Source organism: Andrena cerasifolii, chromosome 5, assembly GCF_050908995.1.
Source record: "Andrena cerasifolii isolate SP2316 chromosome 5, iyAndCera1_principal, whole genome shotgun sequence".
Classification (NCBI taxonomy): domain Eukaryota; kingdom Metazoa; phylum Arthropoda; class Insecta; order Hymenoptera; family Andrenidae; genus Andrena; species Andrena cerasifolii.
The window spans coordinates 12320907-12345072 of NC_135122.1; the positions used below are offsets into that span (position 1 = coordinate 12320907).

At 48.7% G+C, this 24166-nt stretch overlaps 1 protein-coding gene across 1 annotated transcript; it reads right to left on the reverse strand.

Moving 5' to 3' along the window:
• Positions 1-6262: 6262 nt before the first annotated feature.
• Positions 6263-16341, reverse strand: Hbn (aristaless related homeobox homeobrain). Its single transcript, XM_076813550.1, has 4 exons — positions 15730-16341; positions 11514-11779; positions 8176-8263; positions 6263-7479 (listed from the first exon to the last, which is right to left on the reverse strand). The coding sequence occupies exons 1-4, from the start codon at positions 15800-15802 to the stop codon at positions 7016-7018; spliced, it is 891 nt and encodes a 296-aa protein (XP_076669665.1). The 5' UTR covers positions 15803-16341; the 3' UTR covers positions 6263-7015.
• Between the last annotated feature and the right edge of the window lie 7825 nt (positions 16342-24166).

The following is a 24166-nucleotide window of genomic DNA, read 5'->3' on the forward strand; positions in this document are numbered from 1 at the left end:
CCGTAAAAGCACTTTAGGGCTAAACGGATACAGAACCAGAGAGTTCTTGCTCTCGCTGTCTCCTCTTGCCTCCTCTTGCCACCGTCCTGGGGCCAGGGAAGCAACGGTTTGATAATGACGGCCGGTTCTTACACCGAGGGATCTCCTCGCCGCGGTGGAAACCGATGATTTCCTAGAAATCGATGCTTTGAAGACGTAAACGTAGCGCTGCAGCGTCTTCGATTTTTCTTAATAGCCAGCCGAGTTGTCTTGAGGGGAAGATAGCTGCAAATAGCTTATCAAGGCGAATCGACATCTCTATTTAGAGGGATATCTGTCGGGGTAAGGGCCTTAACTCGATACTTCGCTCTTCGGACTCGACCGTGGCTACTTCCGATACAAATCGTAATTGGCGGTGGTTCGCTGAGGTATAGAAACGAGGGGACACGAGTATTCAGTATCAAGGTGAATTTACTTAAAAATGATTCCGCTACGAAGAAGCAGATGAATATTAAATGATCCCAGTCGCGCGAGGGGTTAGGTAATTATTCAACGCGAGATTTTATCTCCCGTATCGCGGCTGGTTAAAGTAAAATCTCGACTCTCATTTGTGCCAACTAACAAGGGAAGATCCCGAACACGAAAATTCAAAAAATTCTGAAACTTTGCGGATATGTAGGGAAATTCCCTACATATCCGCAAAGTTTCAGAATTTTTTGAATTTTCGTGTTCGGGATCTTCCCTTGTAAGCCACTTCCAAGGGACAGAATTGTCTTTGTTACATACAACGACAGGAGAGCGAGCCACGGGGCAAAGAGCTAAAAACCCGTCGTTTTTTACGGCTGCAACCCGATTTTCATTCGCGGAACCCGCCCCCGTTCAAAAGAGCACCGTTGAATTGCGGGCGTGATCTAAGGCAGCCTGATAAAAAGTATATACAACCGCGCGACAGAGATAATCAGCTAAATGTAATGTAATATTACAGGTGAGCCGAGAGACGGGGAAACGGATGGTTTATCAAAGTGTACCTGCAGCCTTTCGTGTCTCACGCTTTATTAGATTGCACACAGCCGGCTGGAAATTAGTAGCACGATTAATTTATGACTGTAAAATATGCCAAACGTCGCACTTTTCCCAGCATGCTTTCCCTTCGGAGCGGTATTTAAAAGCCGCTTCAGTGCCGCAGCGCGAAGTGGTACACAGATAATTCCCCGCGTTATTCCATATTTTATGGAGCACCATGGAAGTAATGAAATGTCCCTTTAGGAAGTTCAATAGCTTTTTTTCACCGTAGAGAATCGATATAGCATGGAGTATCGCGTTAACGTGAAGCACTTTGTAAACGACTGGCGAGGAGAGCTCGTGAGACGTGCCATGACACTCGCTGCACTTTATTCCACGGCTTTCGGAATTTTGTCGCGTTTAGACACCTTTAACCCCGCACGGGAGACGTCGGAGGACCCCCGATGCGCGTCGCGTACGTGCATGGCTTGATGCACCTTTTATCCCGCGAAAACCGCCTCATTCGAGAAAATTGATCGAGTGTGAAAGACCTCGTTCCACGATCCATTAGAATGCCAGCGAGCTTTGATCTTTCCAACGAGCCGGAGCATCCGATCGGTCGAGCCCCCTCTTTCTTTATTTTCGTTTTTTTTTTCACGAAAAAGCGTCTTTGATGGAATCAGCCGAGAACCTTTTTAAAACTGAATCACGGCATGACCTTCCGTCGCGTCATGATTTACTGCGATAACTTCTTGCATATTTAATCCACCGAGCTCCCTCGATTTGAAAGCTCTTGACATTTCTGGTGATTAAATTATGCAATTTTGGATCAATTATCTCCCTCCGCGATTTTATACCTTTCTACATGTACGAATCTATTATACACTGCTCGGCACGAAGTCACGATTCAGATCAATTGAAGAAGCTAGATTGAACTGCGGGAACGAGTACCTACCCCTATCCGTTTCGTAACTCGTAGATCAATGGGATTCGATCGCGCTATCGCGGCAACGAGGAGTAACCGCGCCTGGAACGATCTCCAGACGAAAGGTGGCCCGAACTCGGAATGGAGATCGGAGAAAGAAAGAAATGCTCGGACCGCAGGTATCTGAGTTTGGAGGGCTGCAGGCGGTACAGGGTGCTCACGATATCTGGTGTAAGCCTATCGGCGTAAAAGCCATTATTGTCGGTCACCCTTGGAGGGGCTGAAAAGACGAAAAGATCGGCTCGGGGGTTGGCAGGTCGTTGCCTTGCTTTGCCCAGATGCCCTCTAATGGCCTTAATGAAGTGTGTACGCACCGCGTGTATGGAGTTAGAACGCAACGACACTAATTTTTAAGCATAATCGTACACTCAGCTTCACAACGTGTGAACGAGAGCTCGGTTCTCAAACATCCGCATCACCGGCCCCGACCGCGTCCTTCTCGGTCTTCGCGCGGAATTTCTTGCGCCGCGGGTGTCCTCGCCCCTTCCACAAACGTCCCTTTGAGATTTTAGGAATGCCTGGCGCACCAGCTACCTCCCCTAATTGGCAGCTTTCTTTTTATCGTTGCGACGGCTTCGTTTGGCCCATTCAGATTCCGTGCGTTAATGTCTCCTCCACAATTCGGCCGGAAACTTGACGAGCGATCGCAGCCAACGAATTCGTGTACACTTTTAGTGAAATGTGTGCCAGTCGAAGAGTAATATCCGCGGCGATGGGAAACGATCCAAAAGGATTTGCTACCCAGACGCAGCGGTGAACAATCGTGTCATTGCTTCGTCTTTCGTGTATCGTTCCACTCCGTGGTACCGTATATACCATTATATTATAGTTTTCGAGTGGCTCCGTGCTCTCTAGGCGCTTACCAACGTAGATACAATTTAAACGCCACGAAGCTCGCGGAAAGATCGGTGCGCGTTCCCAAGCGGGGGTAACCAGAACGCGTTTCCAGCGGCAATTAAGCACTCGAAGGAAACGCGTGAGTCTAGTCACGCTCTTGAAGAAACGGGAGAATGAAATAATTTTTGTCGACAAGAATCGCCAGAGAAAACGTCACGTCGGGCGGAGATTAATTAGTCTCTTTCGAGGTCAATTACGTTTCTCGCGGAAGGTTAACTCCAGCCCCAAGGGGGCGAGGGAAAAGTGATACGTACCGTGTTTCTCTGTATCCTTTCGCGTGGCACTCTCGGATGAAACGGTTGGGAAGCGTGGGGACCTAGCGAAGTTGGAAAAAGATGTTCCCTTAGCGTAGAGTAGTCAAACAGACACGCAGAACCGAACATTTGATTGCGCGCAGGCACGGGCATCGAGGATGAATTGTTCTCGCGGAAATAGCCGCCATTTTGTTTTAAAATAATCTTTCGGAAAATTCTCTCCGTCAACCTGAGGATACATTAATATACTAACGAAATCTTTTTTGTTGTTTTTATTTTAGATAATCTGGTTCCGCATGGCAGTGCTCACCGCAAAACCAAATTTTTAAAAATGCTTCTTGGATGTCGGTTGTTACTTTATTATAAACGTAAATATTTTCTACGAAAAAATTACCAAATGTTCTTTAAATGTTGCTCTTTTAAGCACAAAAGGTTCTGTAAGAATATATGCTTCCGCTTTTTCAAAAAAAATTCACAAACATTCGCCTCTTTTCGGCCGCCTGACTAGGTATAACCCCTTAAGGCTGGAGACGACGCGCCGCGATCAGGCGCGGAACAAGGCAGCGCCGGGAAGATCAGTTACTTAAGCGTTCTGCTCGTCTGGCCGGGGAAGAAACGGCAAGAGAATAGGTAGTAATCTCGACGATGGAGGTTTATCACGGCAGATGGACTAATTGATGTCATTCAAGGTATCATTAATGCCCGGTGTTCTTGGACGCGTATCAGCTGCCAGTGATTTTCACAAGCGGAGAAATCTTTTCAGACCGCGCGCCACTTCCCGCGACTTTCCGCTTCTCGAGAACGCAGCGGTGGAGAGAGAGAGAGAGAGAGGGCGGTAACGGGAACGAGCGTGTATATACGCGGGAACGCGCTAGTAAGTGGAAGAAAGAGAGACAGACGTGTTCGTGGGTGTCGGAGGCAGGAAAAGGGGGGTGAGGGCGCGGAGGGGGTGGAGGATGGAAGTATGAAGTGAGCATATTACTATTGAGAATAAGTACCTGGCTTCGAGATGGTGGCTGTGCTCAGGGGGAGAGAAGGTGGAAGGGGCTGAAGTAACGGCACACGGGGGTGGCATGTCGGGGGTACAAATGGGGTGGTACAATGGGCACTAATGGATCTCAAGCCGCCGCGAGAGGCGCTGCTTTTAATCTAATTGTCCTTCGTAGCCGTCGCGATCGCGATCAGTGGTATTCAACTCTGATCCCTCGTCCACTCCCGCCCCTTTTACCCCCCTCCATAAAACATATGATTACGCGGTTAAAAAAAATGGTCAGAGAGAGAGAGAGAGAGAGAGAGAGAGAGAGAGAGAGAGAGAGGAAGGAGTAGGCGGACCTCTCTCCTCGGTGGCGGTATCAATTTTTACGCGGCACGAGTTTAAATGCGTCCCGTGAATATTTAACGGGGCAATTAAACTTCCAACGACCAATAAACGTTTATTAAATTCTTGTATTACAACGTTTATTGAGAGTTCGTTACATTCGAAATATTCCAAGTTCAAACGGAAGTGATTCGCAATTTCACCCCGTCAAATGTTCCGCCAGCTATCGTTCCGGAGGGTATTCCTTTCGAGCAGCGTTTTCACGGAGCGACGTTGGAATTTCGAAGGAAAAATTTCGTGTTCCCCGGGCGCTTGACTTTCACGACTATCGAGTACAGGTATAGGTGCGAACGCTTACGATTCGACGCGGCGAATGAATGCCGGGCGAAAGTGGAGCCGGAGCGTTTCTTTCTCCGTCTAGTGGTTCCATTTAGCGGAACTTTACAGCATTATGCGACGCGGCTGTTGAGCTGAAATGCAAGGGGCGGAGGGAAAAGAATTTCGAAGGCATGCGCGTGCCCTTTCTAATGTTGCGAATATATGAAATGTCTGCGGAATATACTCGAGTGCGGCACAATCGTTCCGCCTGGACGCTGTCTTGAGCGGTCCCCTCTAAAATTCTGGGCGATATGTACCTTCAGTTACCTGTATAACGACGGCTACAACGACTCAGTTTCAACAACACAAGCTTATCCCTCGAAAACTGAAATCTCATCGCGGAAAGGCAACATTCTCGTTGGCGTACGTTCATCCAATTTTGCTCGCTCGACGAGCCATCGACAGCCGAAACTAATTTAGTCAGAATGGCCCACAGTGTGGCTCGTAATTAGGCGACACCATCGCGATACGAGTTGCCCCGGAAGCAAAACTCCCACGGTCGGTTCGGGCACGGCGGAATGAAGCTGAAATATCATAGCACACAAAAGCTCGGTCGCAGGAAACAAACCACGTTTCCCGCGAACTCGTGGCCATTATCAGCCGATCTTATCGAGGAACAACGATGGCGATCGTCCCGGCGGCGCAGGTGGCGCAATAATTACTTCCTCGTGCTTTCCAGCCACCCTCGACGCCGCCTCGCGCGCGCGTTCAATAAAGATAACGATAATTGTCGCGGCGGTGTCGTCGTTCGACCGTTCGTCCTTACCCCCACAGATAAATTTCTGATAAGGCGGTTAAATTGGTTAGATTGTAATTGCCGTTGTGCGTGTTACCAGGATGAGACAGGGAGGGAATGTATACCTGACAGGGCACGTGGGAAGCCGTCGAGAGGCGGTGGACGAAGGGGTGGAGACGCGATTAAACGCCACCGTTCATGTTTACACCGAAAGTCCGTGGGAATCGAGTCATTCCCCTCCGCCCCTCCTGTGTAGCCGGCAGAAACCCCATGCCAGCTGCCCCCCTCCCTACAATCCAGAATTCAGGAAATCGCCGCCAATGCGAAATCTTTTCATGACTAACGGCACGGAAGCGATTTTGTCGCGCGACCTTGTTAACCGGCTTCTCACAGCGGGCAAACTACGGGAGGGAGCGAGGAAAGGGGTGCAGCTCAAAAATACGTTCATTAGCGGAGGATTTTGATCGGTTTTGATAGATATAATGCGTGGGGTATAGGATAGAGAAGGCTGATGTGTCGGAAGCTTCATAAGAGGACTTAACATTGATTCGTACTACTGATAGGCAATTCAGAAACTGGTTAGTTTTGGAGGCTCAACGTTGTATGTTTCGATGAAAGTGGAGAATATTTAGAAATCATAGGAGTTAGTGGCGGTATTTACTATGGACAGGTAATCACAAATTAGCGAATTTCAGTAGTTTCATATATTTCTCTTGATGTAATTAATTAGCTACATATTTACATGAAGGAAACTATACGTATTTTATATGTATATGTACGTTTGCGTATTATACATGTATATTACAAAAGTTCTTCGGCCACTATACTTCCTCCCGGTCGTTTTCGTCGCGGTTTCTAAGAAACCTCTAAGGAAACTCATCATCTGCTAAAGTCTTTTACGTTTGCGATCCACTAATATCCAAACAGAATCAGATGTCCCGAAACGAAATTACATTAAATATTACCGATCGGATGAAATCCAGGATAGCAGGAAAAACCGAACGATCCCGTACTGAAAAGGAAGAGGCTACTCCGAAACATGTTGGCTAGAAAACCGCCAGCGGTTTCGACAACATTTTCACCACAGTTAAATTAAAGCAAAACTTCAATACCAAGACTGCAACAGAGGAAACGATCTCGTCCACGAGTATTCGGCTAGGCTAGGCTCCACGTCGTTCCCGAATACGAGCGATCGCAACGATGATTCTTAGAGTTCATCTGCCAGCTTGCTCCGAACACTCTTACATTGCATCATGACCCAACGATTCGTAAAATTTACATCCACACTTACACTCAGCCCTCGGCTCACTACACAGTACCCCAGCCAAGGCAGTGATCCGATAATTCAAACTCTAAAGACCATCGACATCCACTCCGGGACGTGCAGTGTCCAGATCCTTCGCGATTATCCTTGGAGGCATATGTACAAGACATCAGACGATCGCCTGTCCCATCAGGCTCCACAGTTAATTATCCACCTTGCGTAGAACCTCCTCGGCCTTCACCCGCAGCACCTCCGCGCTCTGCCTCCTGATCTCGTCGTCGGACGAGGCCGAGTCCTCTTCCTTGTCGTGCTTCGAGCTCAAGTTCTGCGGCAGGTTTTGCACGCCCAGGTTCAACGGGTGGCCGTGCAAGTGGCCCCCGAGCGTGTGTCCGTTCACGTTATTGTGGCTCAGGGGCGAGCCAGGGTTCAAGCCGACCGGAAGAACCGTGCTGAGAGACGCCAGGTTCTGCGGAAGGGGTAGGCCGATGTACTGCGACAAGATTGCGTGCCACGGGGGTAGCTTCGGCGCGCTAGCCGGCCACGGCGGTGGGAACACCGGCGGGATGAACCAGGGAAAGGCACCCGCTGGTCCACCCGATGGATCCGCACCTGGCACACCCCCGGCGCTTTGGAGCAGCCGAGCGTGAAGGGACAACTCGTTGACACCTGCAATCACATCGTTTCGCAGGGATTTTAGTCCGTTGTTTCTGGGAGTGCGGGGAGGAACCCGCTGGTAGCTGGAGAAACGCTGGAGGACGCCCGATTAGCTCTTGGTAGCTCAATTGCGCCTCCCATGGACCGAGCGATATGGGAGTTTGGAGTCCAGCTGTGAATGGGAGGCGCGTCGAACCACGAACCGTTCTCAGGGGTTAATTCTTTCGCCGGCGAATATCTAGATCGATTTCCGCAGCGAACACTTTTAATTTTTCTTTCTAGCGGGATGAATGAGAGCTCTAATCCCGGTCAAAGGGTGCTATCGGCGAGGAACGGCTAGGGAAGTTAATTTAGAGTTCTCTATCGGGAGAAATTTGCTCGCTTCACGTCCGAGATCGACGGTCACATAGGAACAAGTTTCAACGGAGCCTCGATAGGCCGGTTCATGAAAAATTAAACGGTCGAGCTTCCGTCTCGCGCATCGTTCGCATGCGATAGCCGCGATGGCCGACACTGAAATTAGATGTAATTTGCGCCGATTGCATCTACCTTCCTCTAACCTTCCTCGCACCTCGTCTGCTCGCACATTAACAAACAGACCACGCGATTCGTCGCGCTGTACCCGGTGACGGGAGGAGGTGAATTGGAACGGAAGGTTTTCTTTTTTATTCTACCAGCGAGAGGGCCGAAATTCGAGGATGCACTCACCACTTTGCTCCACGTGCATGAAGCTGGTGTCTCTGCCCAGCGCCTTCTCCTTCTTGCGCCATTTTGCACGGCGATTTTGGAACCAGACCTGAAAAGACAAAGATTGAACAGTCGAATCATCTGCGATCGGTGACGTCCAAGTGTCCCTATCAAGTGATCCATCTACGTTCACTCTGGAAGGAAGCGGTCAACAGTTTCAGATTACCTATAGCGTGTCCGAGCATTTATCGCAAACTACATCGCGATTTCACGCCCCTTTCTCTCTTCCACGCGAAGGGAGTAATTATCGCGGGAAATCATCGAGTTATTTCTTGGAAGAAAATACGGCTGCGACGCATGAGAACCCCAGGCAGCCGTATCAGAGCCACCCAACAAAAGCTTGCTCTCGAGGTTGATTAAGCTAATTGTTAACAATTATCCTGATTTCCTCCGTACCCCTGAGTGGCAGCAACCCCTGCCCTCGCCCCCTCGCCTACCCTACGGAGCCCCTCTCGACACGCCGTTCCCGCTGGCCCCGTTGCCATATAAATGCTTTCGCTTTCCGCCTGAGCTGCTCTGATTTTTCGTGGCCACCGGCAGCAGACCCCGCGAAACAGACAGAGAAAGAGGGAGATTGCATTTTACATCCTGCCTCTATTGTGTAGAAAATCCAGTGCTTTTCAGCCGACGCCGCCTCGTCGCTATCGATCCCTCGTACGCGTGGATCGTTCGATGACGCTTCTTCTCGCGACGCCTTTCTTCCCAACATTCTGCTCGATTGCCGGAGAATCGGGATAATGCCGGCGAAACTCGATGTCCCATCGAACCATCTGCGCGCAGTTGATCCAAGGAAACAGCGAGCCACTTCATACGCGACACAGGAGGAGGGATGCGGCGTTTAAAATTGTCGCGCGGTTTTTTCAAAGAGAAATTAGGAATATCGTCGAAATAATGAGGAGAATCGAGGGAAGTTTGAAAGTGACTGGTAGGGGCGTTCAGTTGGCGGAGGAGAAGCCACGGAGCAAGGGGAGCGTCGCGAGGCTGGGACGGGAAATTCAATTGCCTAATTGCTGTTAATTATTTAATCGCTCCTGAATACCCCGCTAACGCCTAAGTGCTCGCAAACCTCGCAGCGCGTCATTTAAGCGACCCAACGCGAACCTGAAAGTTTGAATCCCCCCTTGTCTCTCGGTCTGCACAATCTCGGGTGGTGTAACGTTTCCACCAGCTCCGCCGCAAATTTCCTGTTAACGCTCTTGCTCGTTAAACGCGTTCACATTTTTACGAACCACGCGATCTTATCTCGTTGAGTATACTCGATACAAGCGCGACGAATACTAAACAGCGACAGCAGCAGGAAATGTGTATGCGAGGATAGCGATCGCCCGTCAACCCCGAATGGAACATCGTCTTTTGTTCGGTGGCTGACAATGCTCGCCACTTGACTCGCGGCGGAACAGCGTTTCCGAAAATTCCACGAAATCGAATCGTCGTACGGCGCGACGGCGCGGCGGAAAAGCGAAAGCGAGTGTCTGATACCGAGCGTGACACGGAGCAGGGGGAAGGAAACGCGGGCAGAAGCAAATCGCGATTCCATTACCCATCGGGCAGCCCGATCGTCGATCGAACGCGATACATCGGCCGGCCATTAATACCGAAAAATGGGTAATTTCGCATCTGGAATTGAGGGCGGCGAGGGAGGAGTAGCGGAGGATTTCCTAGATTGAAATAAAGTGGCCGTGGCACCACTGCGCCGCGGCGGATCATTTAGCGGTTTTGTCGAGCGACGGCCAATTGCCGGCATTGTCGCTTGGCTGTACCACAATGGGCCAATCGGAATGCTCTCTGTCTCTTTTCAACTACACGCCACCCTTCGACGACGGCTCCATCCACGACCCTTCTCTCTGCTATACACACACACACACACACACACACAAACCTATATATACCCCTCTTTCTCGCTCTCTTCCACCCTCTTTCTCGAACCTCTTCCAACCCCCCCCCTCTCTGTCTCTCTCTCTCTGCCCCTCTTTTCTCCATCCCGCGTCTCTCTCACCGTCGCGTATGTACGACGAGGGTGTCAGGATGGTTACGCTAATCGAGTAACCGATTTCCATCCATGGAAAAGTCATAATTTATGGTGAGCGCCGGCAATACCAGCTGCCGTCGGTCGCCGCGGAATCGTCGCGTCACGTAACCGGTGCTCGTTTCCTGCCCCGATTAACTGATAATACAAATGAACAGAGGGGGTGGGTATTTATCGCGATCGTCGGAACTGACGCGATCGGAGTATCTCGAGAAGGGGATGAGAGAGAGGGGGGTCGGGGTGTAAACAGAATTTTTCCACGCGTGCAAAATCGCATCGGCGTTAATGACGTTACTACCCTTAATGAGAGGACGCATTTGCTAAATGGAAGCGCGATATCTTTCCTCCTTTTTCCCCCGTATTTTTTATTTTTCTTCTCTCTCTCTTTTTTTGTGTCCCTGTTCGAATTAGCGCTCTATCGGCAACTGTCGTTTTACGCGTCCTGGCGCACTCGAAAGGAGCGCGAGCGCGACAGAGGAAAAATATCAAGCAGATTAAAACATTGTTGATATGGAGAGCACCATCTGCCTATCGTTTGCTAAATCAAACTCCCGTCGGTCGAGGGTAAATGCAAAAATATAGAATTCGCGCGATGCGTGCTGTTTAATCCGCGAAAAAATAATAGCGAAATGCCTGTCGAACGTGTCTACGAAGTTATGAAACTGTTTTAAATTTATCGTTCAGTAAATTACAATTGCACACGCGAATCTCCCCCCCATCTTTTGTTCCTCTCTATTTTTTTCTTTTTTTTTTTCGTTCATTGACGTTACTACGCACGCACCTGGCGATCCCGCTCTCACAGCCCGTTAAAAGGCGCGGCTGAAAAATAATTTCAAAGCAGATTACGACCCCGTGTGCTTTTTAGCGTTCGACTGGCTCGTATGAAATTAATCCCCGTAGCGGGAGCATGGTCTGGCGCGCGTCTTTCGCGGAATTACAGACGTCGATGAGGAGCGGAAAATTTTCGGTACAATAGTATGTAATTAGTTAAGAGGCCCGCGCTGAGGTTGCGACTCATTCACCAACGGGGCTCCCTCCGCTCAAATATCGTGCTTGAAAAGCTGCCGCAGCGAGCATGCAAGGGGTTTGAAGAGAACGTCGGGCTTGCTCCCGAAATCTGAACACTATTGCGCCGCGTGTAATGTTGACTCGAGGGTGCTTTTCGCTAACAATAACTTGACTCGTGGCAACCCGAATAAAACACCAGGTATTCGTGGAAAAGATAATCAGATTGAGTGGTATACTATTTTGTAGTACGTTGAATTGAACCTACCTGGACTCTAGCCTCCGACAAATCCAGCCTCATCGCCAGCTCTTCCCTGGTAAATACGTCCGGATACTGGGTATTGCCGAAAGCCTTCTCGAGCTCGTGCAGCTGGTAGGTGGTGAAGGTGGTACGGGATCGTCGAACCTTGCGTGGTCGGTCTGACTCTCCCAGATTCAAGGGATCGTGCAGGGAATCGTTTATCTGGTGATCGCTCAAGTGACCGAGCTCCGTGTCCCCGCCATCACCGATTGCGTCGGACGATGTCGCGTGGTCTGGAACAAGGAAGAAAAACGGTAAGAATAAGAAATTATTGGGCCAAGTATTTCTCGCCAACCGGGCTGTGCCGATGCATAAGGTAATCTGAGGTATGGGAAACGATGCAAAGGCGTCAAAGACGAATCGATACTCGGAGAACGCTACGGCATGTAGCCGGTTTTGAATCGTTAACGATACTCGATAGGCAGCGTGAGGGCACAGAAGCCAGGATGGGTGTTAAAGGACCGTGCACGCGTGTTGAATTTCGGACAGATGCGCGTATCAAACAATTCGCGGGCCTTGGACGGTTGAGCGCAAGAGAGGATCGGGGCGATTAAGCCGAATGGTCCTCGTTGCCAAAACGAAATTGACATTTCGCTGATACAGAGTGCAAACGCGAGGAGAGCGCCAGGCAACGGGTTGGCTGGGGGTTTGGAGATGCTGCGGGGCCGGTGTGGGTGCAATTTCATTTTTAAGCCGCGCAACGGCTCGCGCCCCCCGATATACACCCCCTCCGATACGCCGATGATGTCCGATCGGCGGATTTGCCAATTTTAAGCCTCACCCGGCGCTTCATTTTTTGTACATCCTCACGATATATGAAATATGACGCATCGATGGCGAGCCTGTACATTATACCTACACGCTCGATAGTACTTAAAAACCGTTGCCGTCAGTGATTAGCAAATATCACGAGTGCATGTCGTACACTGTGCGCCCCCCTCGGTGCCCCCAACCCCCGCCATCGGTGCAACCCTTGCACGTAGCCGTGAAACACACGCTCGCCTTTCTCTTCTCTCTCTGCTCTCCGTTCTCCCTCTCTCTCTCTCCCTCCACCCAGTTTTTTTCTCCCTTCCTCTGTCCATTTCCCGTTCTCCTTCGCTTCTCGTCCTTACGGATGCACCGATGCGAGCTTGGAGGCTCGTTGAAATAAAACTACACGCAGAATGTAGATCTCTACTCGGTGATCGGGACAACTACTCTATCGCGAGTCGATTAGAGTTACGCGTTAAAATGGATGTAGCGAGGGACCCGTTTGAGACGTATCCGAAAAGTGTATCGATTCCGTTATCGCCGCGTTTCACGGAAGAAGCACCTCTTTCAATTTCCGTTCTCGTATAAGCGACCCGAAACGGCACACATCCGCGTTTCGTTTTCGAAGCTGTACCGTAGGAAACTAACCCTATGCCGCGTGACAAGTGCCGTAGGAGATTAGAAGATAATACGAGCGATATTAAAACGGTTAGGGGAAAGAAACGAAAGTAAGTATCTCATTTGATTAGCGCCACGCGGCAAAGGGGTGTCTTCTAATGCTACAATAATATGTTGGAGCGCTTACATGAAAGTCCTGCTATTCTTCCTGGAAAGTTAATGGAAATAGTAATACCGCTTGAAAGGACGAGAGATTAAGTCCATTAGGAATGTCGATTCTGTCTAATCATCGTCGATTCGACCGAATTAGATGCGCGACGCACGTTCCAAATTTCGCAACAGACCACCGCCCCCGGCTTACACGACTTTCAGAGTCTGCTTCGCCCACGTTTCAGATCCACCCAGTTGCCCACCGCGTGCCGTTTTCATCATCCCTTTACATACATTTGCTTGAACTAATTAGACGAGCATTTACTACTCGTGCGTAATAACGTTAATCCTACTTTTCGGTACCGGCGCTCTAAACCGGCAGTTGTGATAGGTTTGCGATTATGCGAATCGTTCGAACGGGGCACACATCGCGCGCCGACCGCGTGCAGCAGAGGCTCCCCGTTCTGCGTGTGCACGTCTCCTCTGTGCCCGTGCGTGTGCACGTAATCGCACTAACATTTACGCAAATAACGCACGGATAATCCACGCTGAATAGAGAGATTTTTATGTTTTCATGCTAGGGCACAATGGGGCACCCACTTGATGCCTAACTCTCCGCTGCTTTTTATTAAATTTACGACCCACCGATAGGGGTTGGAAACCAGCCAGAGAGAGAGAGAGAGAGAGAGAGAGAGGGTGGACCCCGTAAAGGCGGTTCGTGGCGCGAAATTAAAGATTTATTTACCGTGCCTGTGATGACCACATGTCCCGGTACTCGCTCGCCCTTTTTCGCCCGAGGAACATTTTATCGTCCAATTGAATTTTCCCGGGCTCCTTCGTCGTCGGGCAAAATGTTTATATTGCAGGACGATTCGCCGAGTCGCGCGCGCGTTACAGCGGTCGAAACTGAATGAAACGAAACTCGACCCTCGACCTCGGACGCGGGGGTCCGCAAGCGATCCCCGATGAATCGTGTCAATAGGTATCGCGATTGCACGGGTATTATCAGACGCATTAATTATGTTAGACGACTGTTACGCTCGAAATCCGCAAACACATCCTGATTTCTGTGAGCCACAATCACCCTCGGACCAATAATCTGGTCCACCTGTATACAGTGATGATCGGCGACTGTGTTCCTACTTGTACAACCAGATGCATCGCGAGATGTGCATACAGGGGAGCGTGCGTAATGAAACGGAGGTGTGCGAGAGTATTCTATCGCTCTCAATGATACCTAATTAGCGCGGGTCCACGAAGGGACACTTTTCCCCGCGGTGTATCGCCTCTATTACTGGCGTGGACACAGCGAGTTAAGGACAAGATACACTCCGCTGGAACGGATAGCACAAGGCCCGGGACTTTGCGCCGGGGAATCTAATAAAATCCCTAAGAGGGTTTACGGGTAATACGTTCATCGTTAAACTCTCCCGGAAATTTAATAAGTGTAAGTTGCCCGATGAGTTTATTAACTTTTTCCACGGGGGCATTCGATAGACGATCGCACTCGACATTCACTCCAAGATCGTGGAAACTCTCCAGCGTCGAGCGCGTTAATTTTCTACGCTCTTAATTCAAGAGCAGAGAGGCCATTACGTGCACGTGCTAATTGGTACGCTGCGCTACAAGACGCATCTGGATGTCGTGCCGCGAGGCGATTTATGCCGTAAGTTTGTATGGAAAACGCGGCGATTTATCGCGAGCACAGGAATTAGTCCCATTTAAACGTAATCGCGGCTCCTTGAGAAATCCCTCGGACCGTTGTTAGGATATTTTAATGAAATAATTGCGTGTTCGTGCGTTTACACTCGTCGCCCCCTCCCCTGTCCTCCTACAACCTCCCCGCGAAAAATGGCCCAGCAAACAAGCGTGCATTATGCGCCGTTCGCGTGTGGTAAGTCGCGTCGTAAATTCACGTTGCACTGATCGTCGTCGCAGATTCGAACCTCGACCCAATTAGCCTCTTCAAATGACCACGGCAATTAAAAGAACGCGCCTTGCCGCCAAGGTGGCGCGGAGAAACATCTTTCGCGCGACGATCTACGCGCGAGACTCTAGGAGGGTGCAAAGCGTCCTCCATTACGGAACTCCATCGACCAGATGCTTCGATCTACGGTAATGATTTCAAGAATCGGCGAAATGCCATTTGCTAAATTGGCGTGCAATTACGAGACCTATCTGATCCCGCGAGCGATGGGTTAACGCAGATAACCCACTTTGTTTCAGTTAGAAAGAAACCTCTTTTTTATCGCAATCGCGGTCGGGTCGATGCAAGGGCAATAAAATGTTGGTAAACGCGACATCGGTTTGCTCAACGATATTAGATACTATATAGATAGTGATGCAATATTACGCGGCGCGCGGTTCATCGTCGCCGAGTAAACAGAGAGCTAGAGGTTACAATCGGTATTCTAAACATGCCAACGTCGTTGGAAACTACAATTATTTAATAACGATCGCTTCGCCCCGATCGAGGGATATAATATTGCCTCGCGGAACAGAAAACGAGGAGGTAACATGCATCACTTAATTAATCGATCTCTACACCCCTAAGTAGTTCCGACGATCATCTAACGATCGGACGGTTAAATCCCTTAATTGTAATTGCAGCCTCCCCCCCTACCCCCCCTCGCGATCTAGAGAAAGCGCTAGAAAGAGATCGTACCTTCGTCCTTCGCGTGCCCCAGTATCTGGTCGATGCTGTACACGTTCCTCTTCTGATTGTATGTTTGCGCCATGATTCTTGGCGGGTGCAGCAGCGTCGACGCTGGAAATCACTGTTGCAATTGTGCCGTGCGGCAACCGGAAGCAGCGTACGGTTCGCGATAGATCACTGACGGAGGATGCTCTCTCATCGGAGATCCCGTAGAAAATCGTATTTTCCCGCTGTTCCCGCGGACAGATGGAGCTTCGCGAGAGAACGTCCTTGGCGCGCGTCAGAGAAAAAGAGAGGGAGGAGATGGGGGAGGTTTTCTCGCGAGGAAAATAAATCACGGGAGACCGTGAAGTGAGGAGTGGAGACGCGTAAACGACGGACCGTCGAGCTTCCACGCGACTGTCTCTCTGGCTTCGAAAAGAAAATGCGTCAATCGACGGCGCACCACGAACTGGCTCGTCGGACATGAAAGCAGCCCTTAATATCGCATACACCCGCCCCACCTCGCAACCCCTAACACCGCCATATTAGCCTCCCCGCCAATGAGGGCGCGCGCTTCTCACCCAAAGCCACCCCGCACTCGGGGGTTGAATGAGGCCTGGGCGGGGAATATTTTGCCCTTTCCGCGTAAATCCCCGGATTTTTTTCCACCTCCTCCTCCTACCCCCTCCCAGCAGAGTCTTCCTCCTTCTATCCGATCCTATCCTCCTCCCTGTCCCTCCTCAACCACCTCCGTACATCCGTCCCTTTTCTATGTCTTTAGTTTCCTCGTTTCCTCGTTCCTCCGTTCCCTCCGACGCTTCGGTTTCGATCCACCGGCGGGATATTTCTTCTTCTTCCCTCTCTCTTTCACCACAATGCGAGATTATTTACCGCGTCTTCAGGTGTACGCAAATTTTACGGGGCTGCGATTAATCTCCCTCTCGTCAGCCCGAGAACGGGTCACGCGGTAGGTTTCCTCCTTCGACGGAGGAAGTGATTCGATTCTAACAACACGATCACCTTCGATCGCGTAACGTCGCGGTGTTAGGCTTCGAGCGCTTGGAGAATTTCGTGTAATTAGCGATTCAACATACGCGGCAGCTGATGAATAAAGATTTCGTGGAATGTCAATTTGTGCCCAGTCGATTGTTGAAACGTCACCAGCCCTTAGTTCAGCCATTGAGATCAACTACCCCCAGATATCGGTAATTAAGTGTTCCTCGGGATACTCTGTGCGCCTGGTTGTCCCGCGAAGCATCTTGACCTGTTCCTACGTCCATTGAGACTTCCCTCGTGAACGGATTACGCGAGAGGATAACAGAAGCCTCAGGTAACCCGGGAATACTGGAACCCTGTGGCTTCGAGCGCGGTTACGAGAAACGAGGTCGCCTCGTTAATCGGTGTCCACGAATAGGACCGCCCGAAAATTTGCTTACGATTATCCTACTTATTCTAAGACAACGCCTTTGCACGCAGCCCGCGTAAATCGGCCATTTAATCCCCAAAGACGCGGTTCAGGCCTAGGCCCAAGAACGGAACGCGCACACGAAATCTCTCATCCCCTCTGCCGTTCCCCAAAGTTTCATCCTTTTTAAGAAATCTTCTTTCGTAATCTGCTTTTGTCGACCCGCCTCTAATCCGAAGATACCCGCCCCGTGAAAACTTGGAGCGATCCTTCGTGAATACCCGCTCCAATTCACTTCTGTTGTTGCGCGAAACAACCTGTTACATTTTTCGCTAATTACCGGCAGCCTACAAGCCGTAGAAAGTGTCTTTCTTTAAACACTTCCGTCTGCGGACGGATAAGAAAAATGTGACATTACTGATCGATGTGGTGCAGATCGAAGCAAGGTGACAGGGTCGTAAATCTTTCGACCGTAATAAAAGGATACTACCTGCTAATAGGGTAAGGTGTAGGTAATAAATTCGGTGAAAGAAATGAATGGCAGGCGTGACATTCCGAGTTAACGACCCAAAAATTATTGTCGTAAATAAAACTGTTGACGTTTGGAAGCAAGTAACTAGATTCGGAGCTTTTCCACGTTCGAAAGCTAATTAACGCAAGAATTTCACTTAATTTGATATTCAGCTGCACGGAAATCACGTAAATTTTGTAAAATGTGATCGCACTGGTGTACCTACTGATAAGCGAATTTAACAAAGTCGCGCAATTCAATGGATACATTTTGTATAATTGGCAGAAATTTGATCGTTACTAGGACGAACCGGTGGGGGGGGGGGGCGGGGGAGAGTAGAGCCGGTCGAATGAATATTAAATATCCGGATTTATTTAACTAAACAGAGTATCTTCCGGCAATCACGTAAAGGTGTGGGTGCACGGTGTGTCACTCTGCGCCACCCCCTTTTGTATAGTCGGCTTTATAATGCAAATAAAGCGGAGGGGGTCACTGCACGGCGATTGTGACGCTACAAACCAGATTTTTGGGGAATATCGCGACAACATATCGTAAAAAAATACCTCTTACGCGAATGATTTTCAAAACAAAATGCTTTGTCGGAGAAAAAACGACGCTACGATTTTACATGCACTCGACAGCGGATTATCCGATACAGGATGAAACGAACAATTTCAAATTCTCCGTTAAAAAAAAATATGCCCGAAAAAAATGGTCTTGGGTAAAATCTACATGGTAAAAGTCAATCGAAGAACTGTAATGTTTGCGTAATCACAAAATGCGACGAGCGCTTCGATAATACATCCCCGAAGAAGCAGGTGTACGAGGTAAATAAGACGGTAATCTCGCACTAGAAAGCTCGAGACTGTGAATTCCTCGATACTCGATCGATTGAACAGAGTAATCTGACCAGGCGATCAACATGAACGTGAAAATGTATTGTTGAAACGATCTACAGGAATCAGGATGATCCCCGAGGCAAGATAACAGCGAGCAGTTAATACTTTACAGATGTTAACTCGAACGCGGGGTATTAAAGACTCTGGGAACGTACAAGTACTTGTTACAGATAATTGGGAATCCCGACGGCGAACGCCGTTGGTCTTGACGTTAGTAAGATTATCCGCCCGATGTTCAGCCATTAGTAAAATCATTTACTTAACTGTACAAGCCGAGTGTAGGTATACAATCAATGACAATAGAGGCTGCGTTTGAAGCCGAAACAATTTTTCTCCGAACTCTACGGTGAATGTCCCAATTTCTGCTCATTTCGTATTTTTCTTATTATTATAAGCGTCACGTTTGTACTGTAGTTACAACAAAATAATTCTAAATTATTTGAACATTTACGCGAGCGTTGCGCGAGCTTGGGGCAAATCAAAGTGCAGCATAAGCAACGAAAAACTTTTAAAATGAGAGACACATGATTTTTCGACCGTGTTTTAGCTGGTTGTGGTAACGAACAGGGTCACTATTGGTATTCGATAATTGGGCAGAAAATAGTTTTTGCAGTAAAAGTTCTTATTTATAATCAAAAACAGATACCGTATTGTGCTCTGGATGTAGATTTTGTACTATTTTTTATTATTTTAAGTAGAAAACACGTGATTAGGTTTAGGGTCAAGTGAATCGCCGTCGTGTCCGAATTTCTACTCACCAAAATTTTAGCAGCATAACCTGACAATATATGCTGTAACCTCTATTTCTATTCGAAGGCATTTTAATTTTTGTTTATCATTATTTTATGCTTTACTGTTGTGTTATGAAACATCTCCATGAAAGATGTAACTTATTTTAACCTGAAAAGGCAACATATTATGTGAGCAGAAATTGGTACAAATGGTGAGTAGAAATACGTACATCGCTATTTTTCGTGAGCAGAAATACGGACATTTAAAGCATTATATTTAATTACAAATTACTAGTAGTTAAACATCTTGAAATATCTTTCTTAAATAGTTTTCGACTGGTTGACTTATTATTAAAGAATTAATCAATTACTCTGCAAATTTTGATCGAAAACAAATTTTTTACACCTCCTTTCCGACGAGTAACCTTTTAAATGAGCAGAAATTGGGACATTCACCTTATACGCGCGTCATATTTATCGTTTATTTATTCACGCCGCGCGTATCGTAGACGAAAATTAAACGCGAAGTGCCATGGACCCATAAAATACTGAAAAATATAAAAAGTTTGGAAGAATACAGCGAGCCAATTGGATGGATCCAGAATAATGGTCCGTTCGGTTCTTTTTGCGATAAATTACAATGCAACGCGATGAGTTATGAGTGACTCATATATGCGCGAAAATGCCTGCACCATAAACTACTGCCTCTACTCGCTGATAAACCGACGAGTTTCAGAAAGCCATTTAGAATGGGCATCGCGGAAACAGATCTTCCGCATTAACGACCATTGCATATCGAAGAGCATTACTCGTATCCTAATTTGTAAGTTGCAAACGACAACCAGATACGACCGAATGGTCGGCAGACTACTTGGGTGAACAAAAAGACCGCTTCGCAAACTTTTCGTCTCGCTCCTCCACGCGCGACGCGGGTAAAGCCGTTTTCGTTGCTCGCGAACGGACGAGATAAAAAACGCGGGAGGTGTACCTTTGATGCGATCGGCGAGACTGCGGGAGGGTGTGTGGAAGGAGGGGGTGATAACTCGTGGGTGTAATTGTTATATCATGAATCTAACAGGGGTTCGGGGGATGAGGAAGCCGAATAAAGAAGAAGAGCAGCGGAAAGAGGAGAGACAGGGCAGGAAAGGGAGGTGGAGATGGCATGCAAGGCGACGTTCTACAATAGGCAACATTAAATCTGCAAAAGAGAGGAGATTCTCTCCCGTTCGCGCGGCAGAATGGAAAGAAGGGGTTGGGGGTGGAATCGGGCGTAAAGGAAGCAGATACAATTCACAATAGACCCGGCGAACCGGCTCGAAGATCAAACGCCACCCCTGCAAGAACTACCGACGCCCATAACCGTAAGCGCAAGACGGAGTGTCAAAAGTTCGATCATATCTGCCCGTAACCGTTGCTGGCCTGGCATTGATAACTTGATGACGTGGAGTTAAAAAAGGTAAAAAAAAATGACGAATTTTTCCACCGGTTTTGCGCCTCGGCAGCGTTGTATTTCGTTAGCAGAATGAAAGGGGTGAAAAACCGTAGCGATCGTTGAATTCGGCCGATTATCAAAGAGGCTTTCATTCGTTCGCTCAACAGTTCTTTACGTTCGTTAATTAACGTCGATGGAATAATTTGGCGGGATAAAAAGCTACTACGAACGTAATCTGAATTGCAGGTGGAAAGATTTAGATTGGAGAACGCGGTAGGTGAAATATTATATAATGCAGTGCGATATCAAGTAAAGGTTGCTCTGAACCACAGTCTTCATGTTAAAGGGATGAAGATGAGGAGAAACAATGGGAAAAGAGGAGATAGAAATGGAAGTGGTTATCGTTTGATACTTGTAACATTATTAATTGTAAGGTGCCATTAAATGCGTGAGAACTGAAGAACGGCATCGATACGGGTTGCAAAACACGCGGTAATAAATGAGCAAGACGAAGAGTATTAAACGAATGAAAGCCAGGGGTAATTGCAGTGACCACAATGAGGAACGCTCGTTCCTTTCACCGCGAAAGGGTAAGAAATCGCTTATTAACGCGTCGCGTCGCGGTCCAGTTTATTGGAGCGTGTAAAAGCAACGAGATAATACGAGCCTGAAATTGGCGCTCGTCCGTTCTTTCAGCGAGAAGAAAGGGGGTGGCGGAACGAGTTTAGCGTGGATTCTGTAAGGGAAGTCACCGGTATCAAGGACGTAGTTATTATCTCCCGGGGGCACGCGCGTATTGTTGCCGTCGAATGAGCCGGGAGAACCATTGAATTTTACGCGGACAAACGAGGAAAAGATTGCATGTTTAAGCAATCTACGTGGCACGAATCGAATGAAACGAAAGTACCGGCAAATAATCGGCGGATTCGAACGTTTAATCTTACAATTACCGTGCCACTCTTCTCATTATTTATCATCAACCATCCCCATCCACTTATCGATAAGCCCTAATCGGAACTCGTAAATTACGAACTCGGAAGAGATTACTGACGTGAATGAACTTTTATGCGCAGCCACGTCCGCGGTAAAAAGCCGTGTAAGAGAAAACGTAAACTGGCGAACGTTGTGGCTTCCTCTCCTTTATTAGCGCGACAAAATGATGGAGAACCGCGTCGATGACACTTCAGCACCTTTGTTAAATATTCTCACGCGCGCGGGTTCGTCTATTTTCTTCGGCTAACCCGAGGAAGAATCGAGGAGACAGGCAAAAAGCGCAACGTCACCGAACAACGGTTACCTTTTTCAAAACTGTCCTTTATCCTTTTACCTTTTCTCTTTCTTTCTTTTTTTCTTTTTGGTTAATTCCGGATCCTTTTCAAGCGATAACAACGCGGTCGAGCAACCACGAGGAGGTCGGTGGTCGGGGGTGGACGCTCTTTCGTGGCTGTATATCAGGGGCGTCGCGTTATTGGCCCCCGAGGCGCCACCGAGCTTTGTCGGCTGGCACACCGTGCACCGGATAAACCGAGACCGAAGAACCACTGACTTTTATGGGATAAACGGGGTAAAGACTACCCCCGACACGTCTCTGTGGATGTACGAGGCTACACAGAAACGGGGCGTGCTTGTACACGGTGTCTGAAAGAGCGAGAGACAGGATCAGAAACGGGTGGAAGGAAGAGAACAGGCCAGATGAGTATGAATTGTGTTTATGGGATATTTATGGCCAGGAATTTACCCGCTTTGCACGGAGTGAATTGTATTAGCTGAATTTCTGTGAGAACGTCAATGATATCTGTATAGTGGAGCAGCGGATAAACGGGTGTTACCTGGTACTTTAAGTAAAATGTTTCAGAACTGTTGACGCAAGCTTGACTAATTAATAGAACTCATGAAATGAATCAAAATAAATCCAGCGAGTAGGGTCGTTTTTTTCTATAGTTCTAGGATCTGAAACTCTTCTATATACCCTGCATTATGGTCTAAAGGAAGACCGTGCAATGCTCTTTAAACGAAAGGCAACACGCTGGCGTATTACAAGGGATGGCCTCTATGCAACGCGCCAGAAAATTAAGGAAAATGCTCGGTACGTGGAATGCACTAAAAGGGTAGTTTATAGGATTGCCGGGAGTGTCGGCGAGACAGAGGACAAGATTAAAATCTGCTCGCTAACCGCATAGATAGGCGGATCGACAAAAAGGAAGGATAGAAAGCCCGAGAGATGGTGACTACGCCTCTGCTAAATAAACTAACCCCCGAGGGGCGAGGGAAAGGATCAGCGGAGACAGAGGGGGCGGTTACTGCGCGCCCCGGCGCGGCTGCCGGGATTTTATTAACTTCTGCACAACGACGACGCCGCCGCACGTTTCCCTGGAGTCAGACAGGGACAGAGGGGGCCGAGACCTCGTCTACCGACAAACAGCCAAATAAAGAGATAGTAATTATTGTGTTTGTGCCCGGTTTATTTCTTCGTTGGCCCGTGCCCTTCCTCGTCACTACCTGAATCTCCTCTTGGAGCATCAGCCCGATCTCTACCGCCTCGGCTGCTCCTTAAAAAATCACCGCCAGTCTCTTGGACAAGCCTTCTCCCGTAATTAATCCGGTGGAAATTGTATTTTCATCGTCCACCCAGGAATTACGTTTCCCCGATCCTCGTTTCTCAGATACACAGCACACGAGCGACACTTCGACGAACGTTGAGCGGAAACTGGCGCCCTAAACCGTCGAGAAATTCCTGTACGGTTTTATTCGTCGGAGTTGACAGTTTGTGCAAGAGATCTGAACGACTGGACAAATTCAAGGTAATTTCACGTTCGTTGCATGGAAAACGGTGTCAGTTACCTGGGCAGCTATCCGTAACCGAAAGCCCTTAACGAAGGCATGACATTAAAGAGGGGTGGGATCGGAACGGGGGTATAAGTATAAACGAGTCGATCGACAGGGTAAATCGCGCGTACATCGCCATGCAAGGTACGTCGCTGGAGAGATAGAAGGACGAGGCTGGGGATGAGGAACACCGGCGGTACATTCGGAAGTCCGATCAGGGCCATTGGCTTTGATCCGTTACGTAGTACAGCGGCAGCGACCAGCACGTGGCTGAATGCCCCCCATGGGCCCCACCACAGATCCAGAAGACACCCCATCCACACACACCGTCGCTCCTCCAGAGTCCCTGTATTCACGGGGAATTCCAAATGATCGCGAAATAACCGCTCACTTATATCAATTCACTGACTGCTCTTTATAAAGGCGCATTCACGCGTGCCATCCACGAACGATGCACCCCCTACGCACGCTAAGGACTCTATATTTCCCCTGCTCTCCCTTCCTCCACGGCGGCTTCCTTTCCCGTCCTCCTTCGCTGTCCCTCCGCGTCCCTTTAGGGCGATCTCTATTCGATCCCCAATGTAACCTACCAAACGATCAAGCCCTCAACACGATGGGAGCCATCATACGTAGGCAGGGCGACACCCTCTTTCTTTCTTT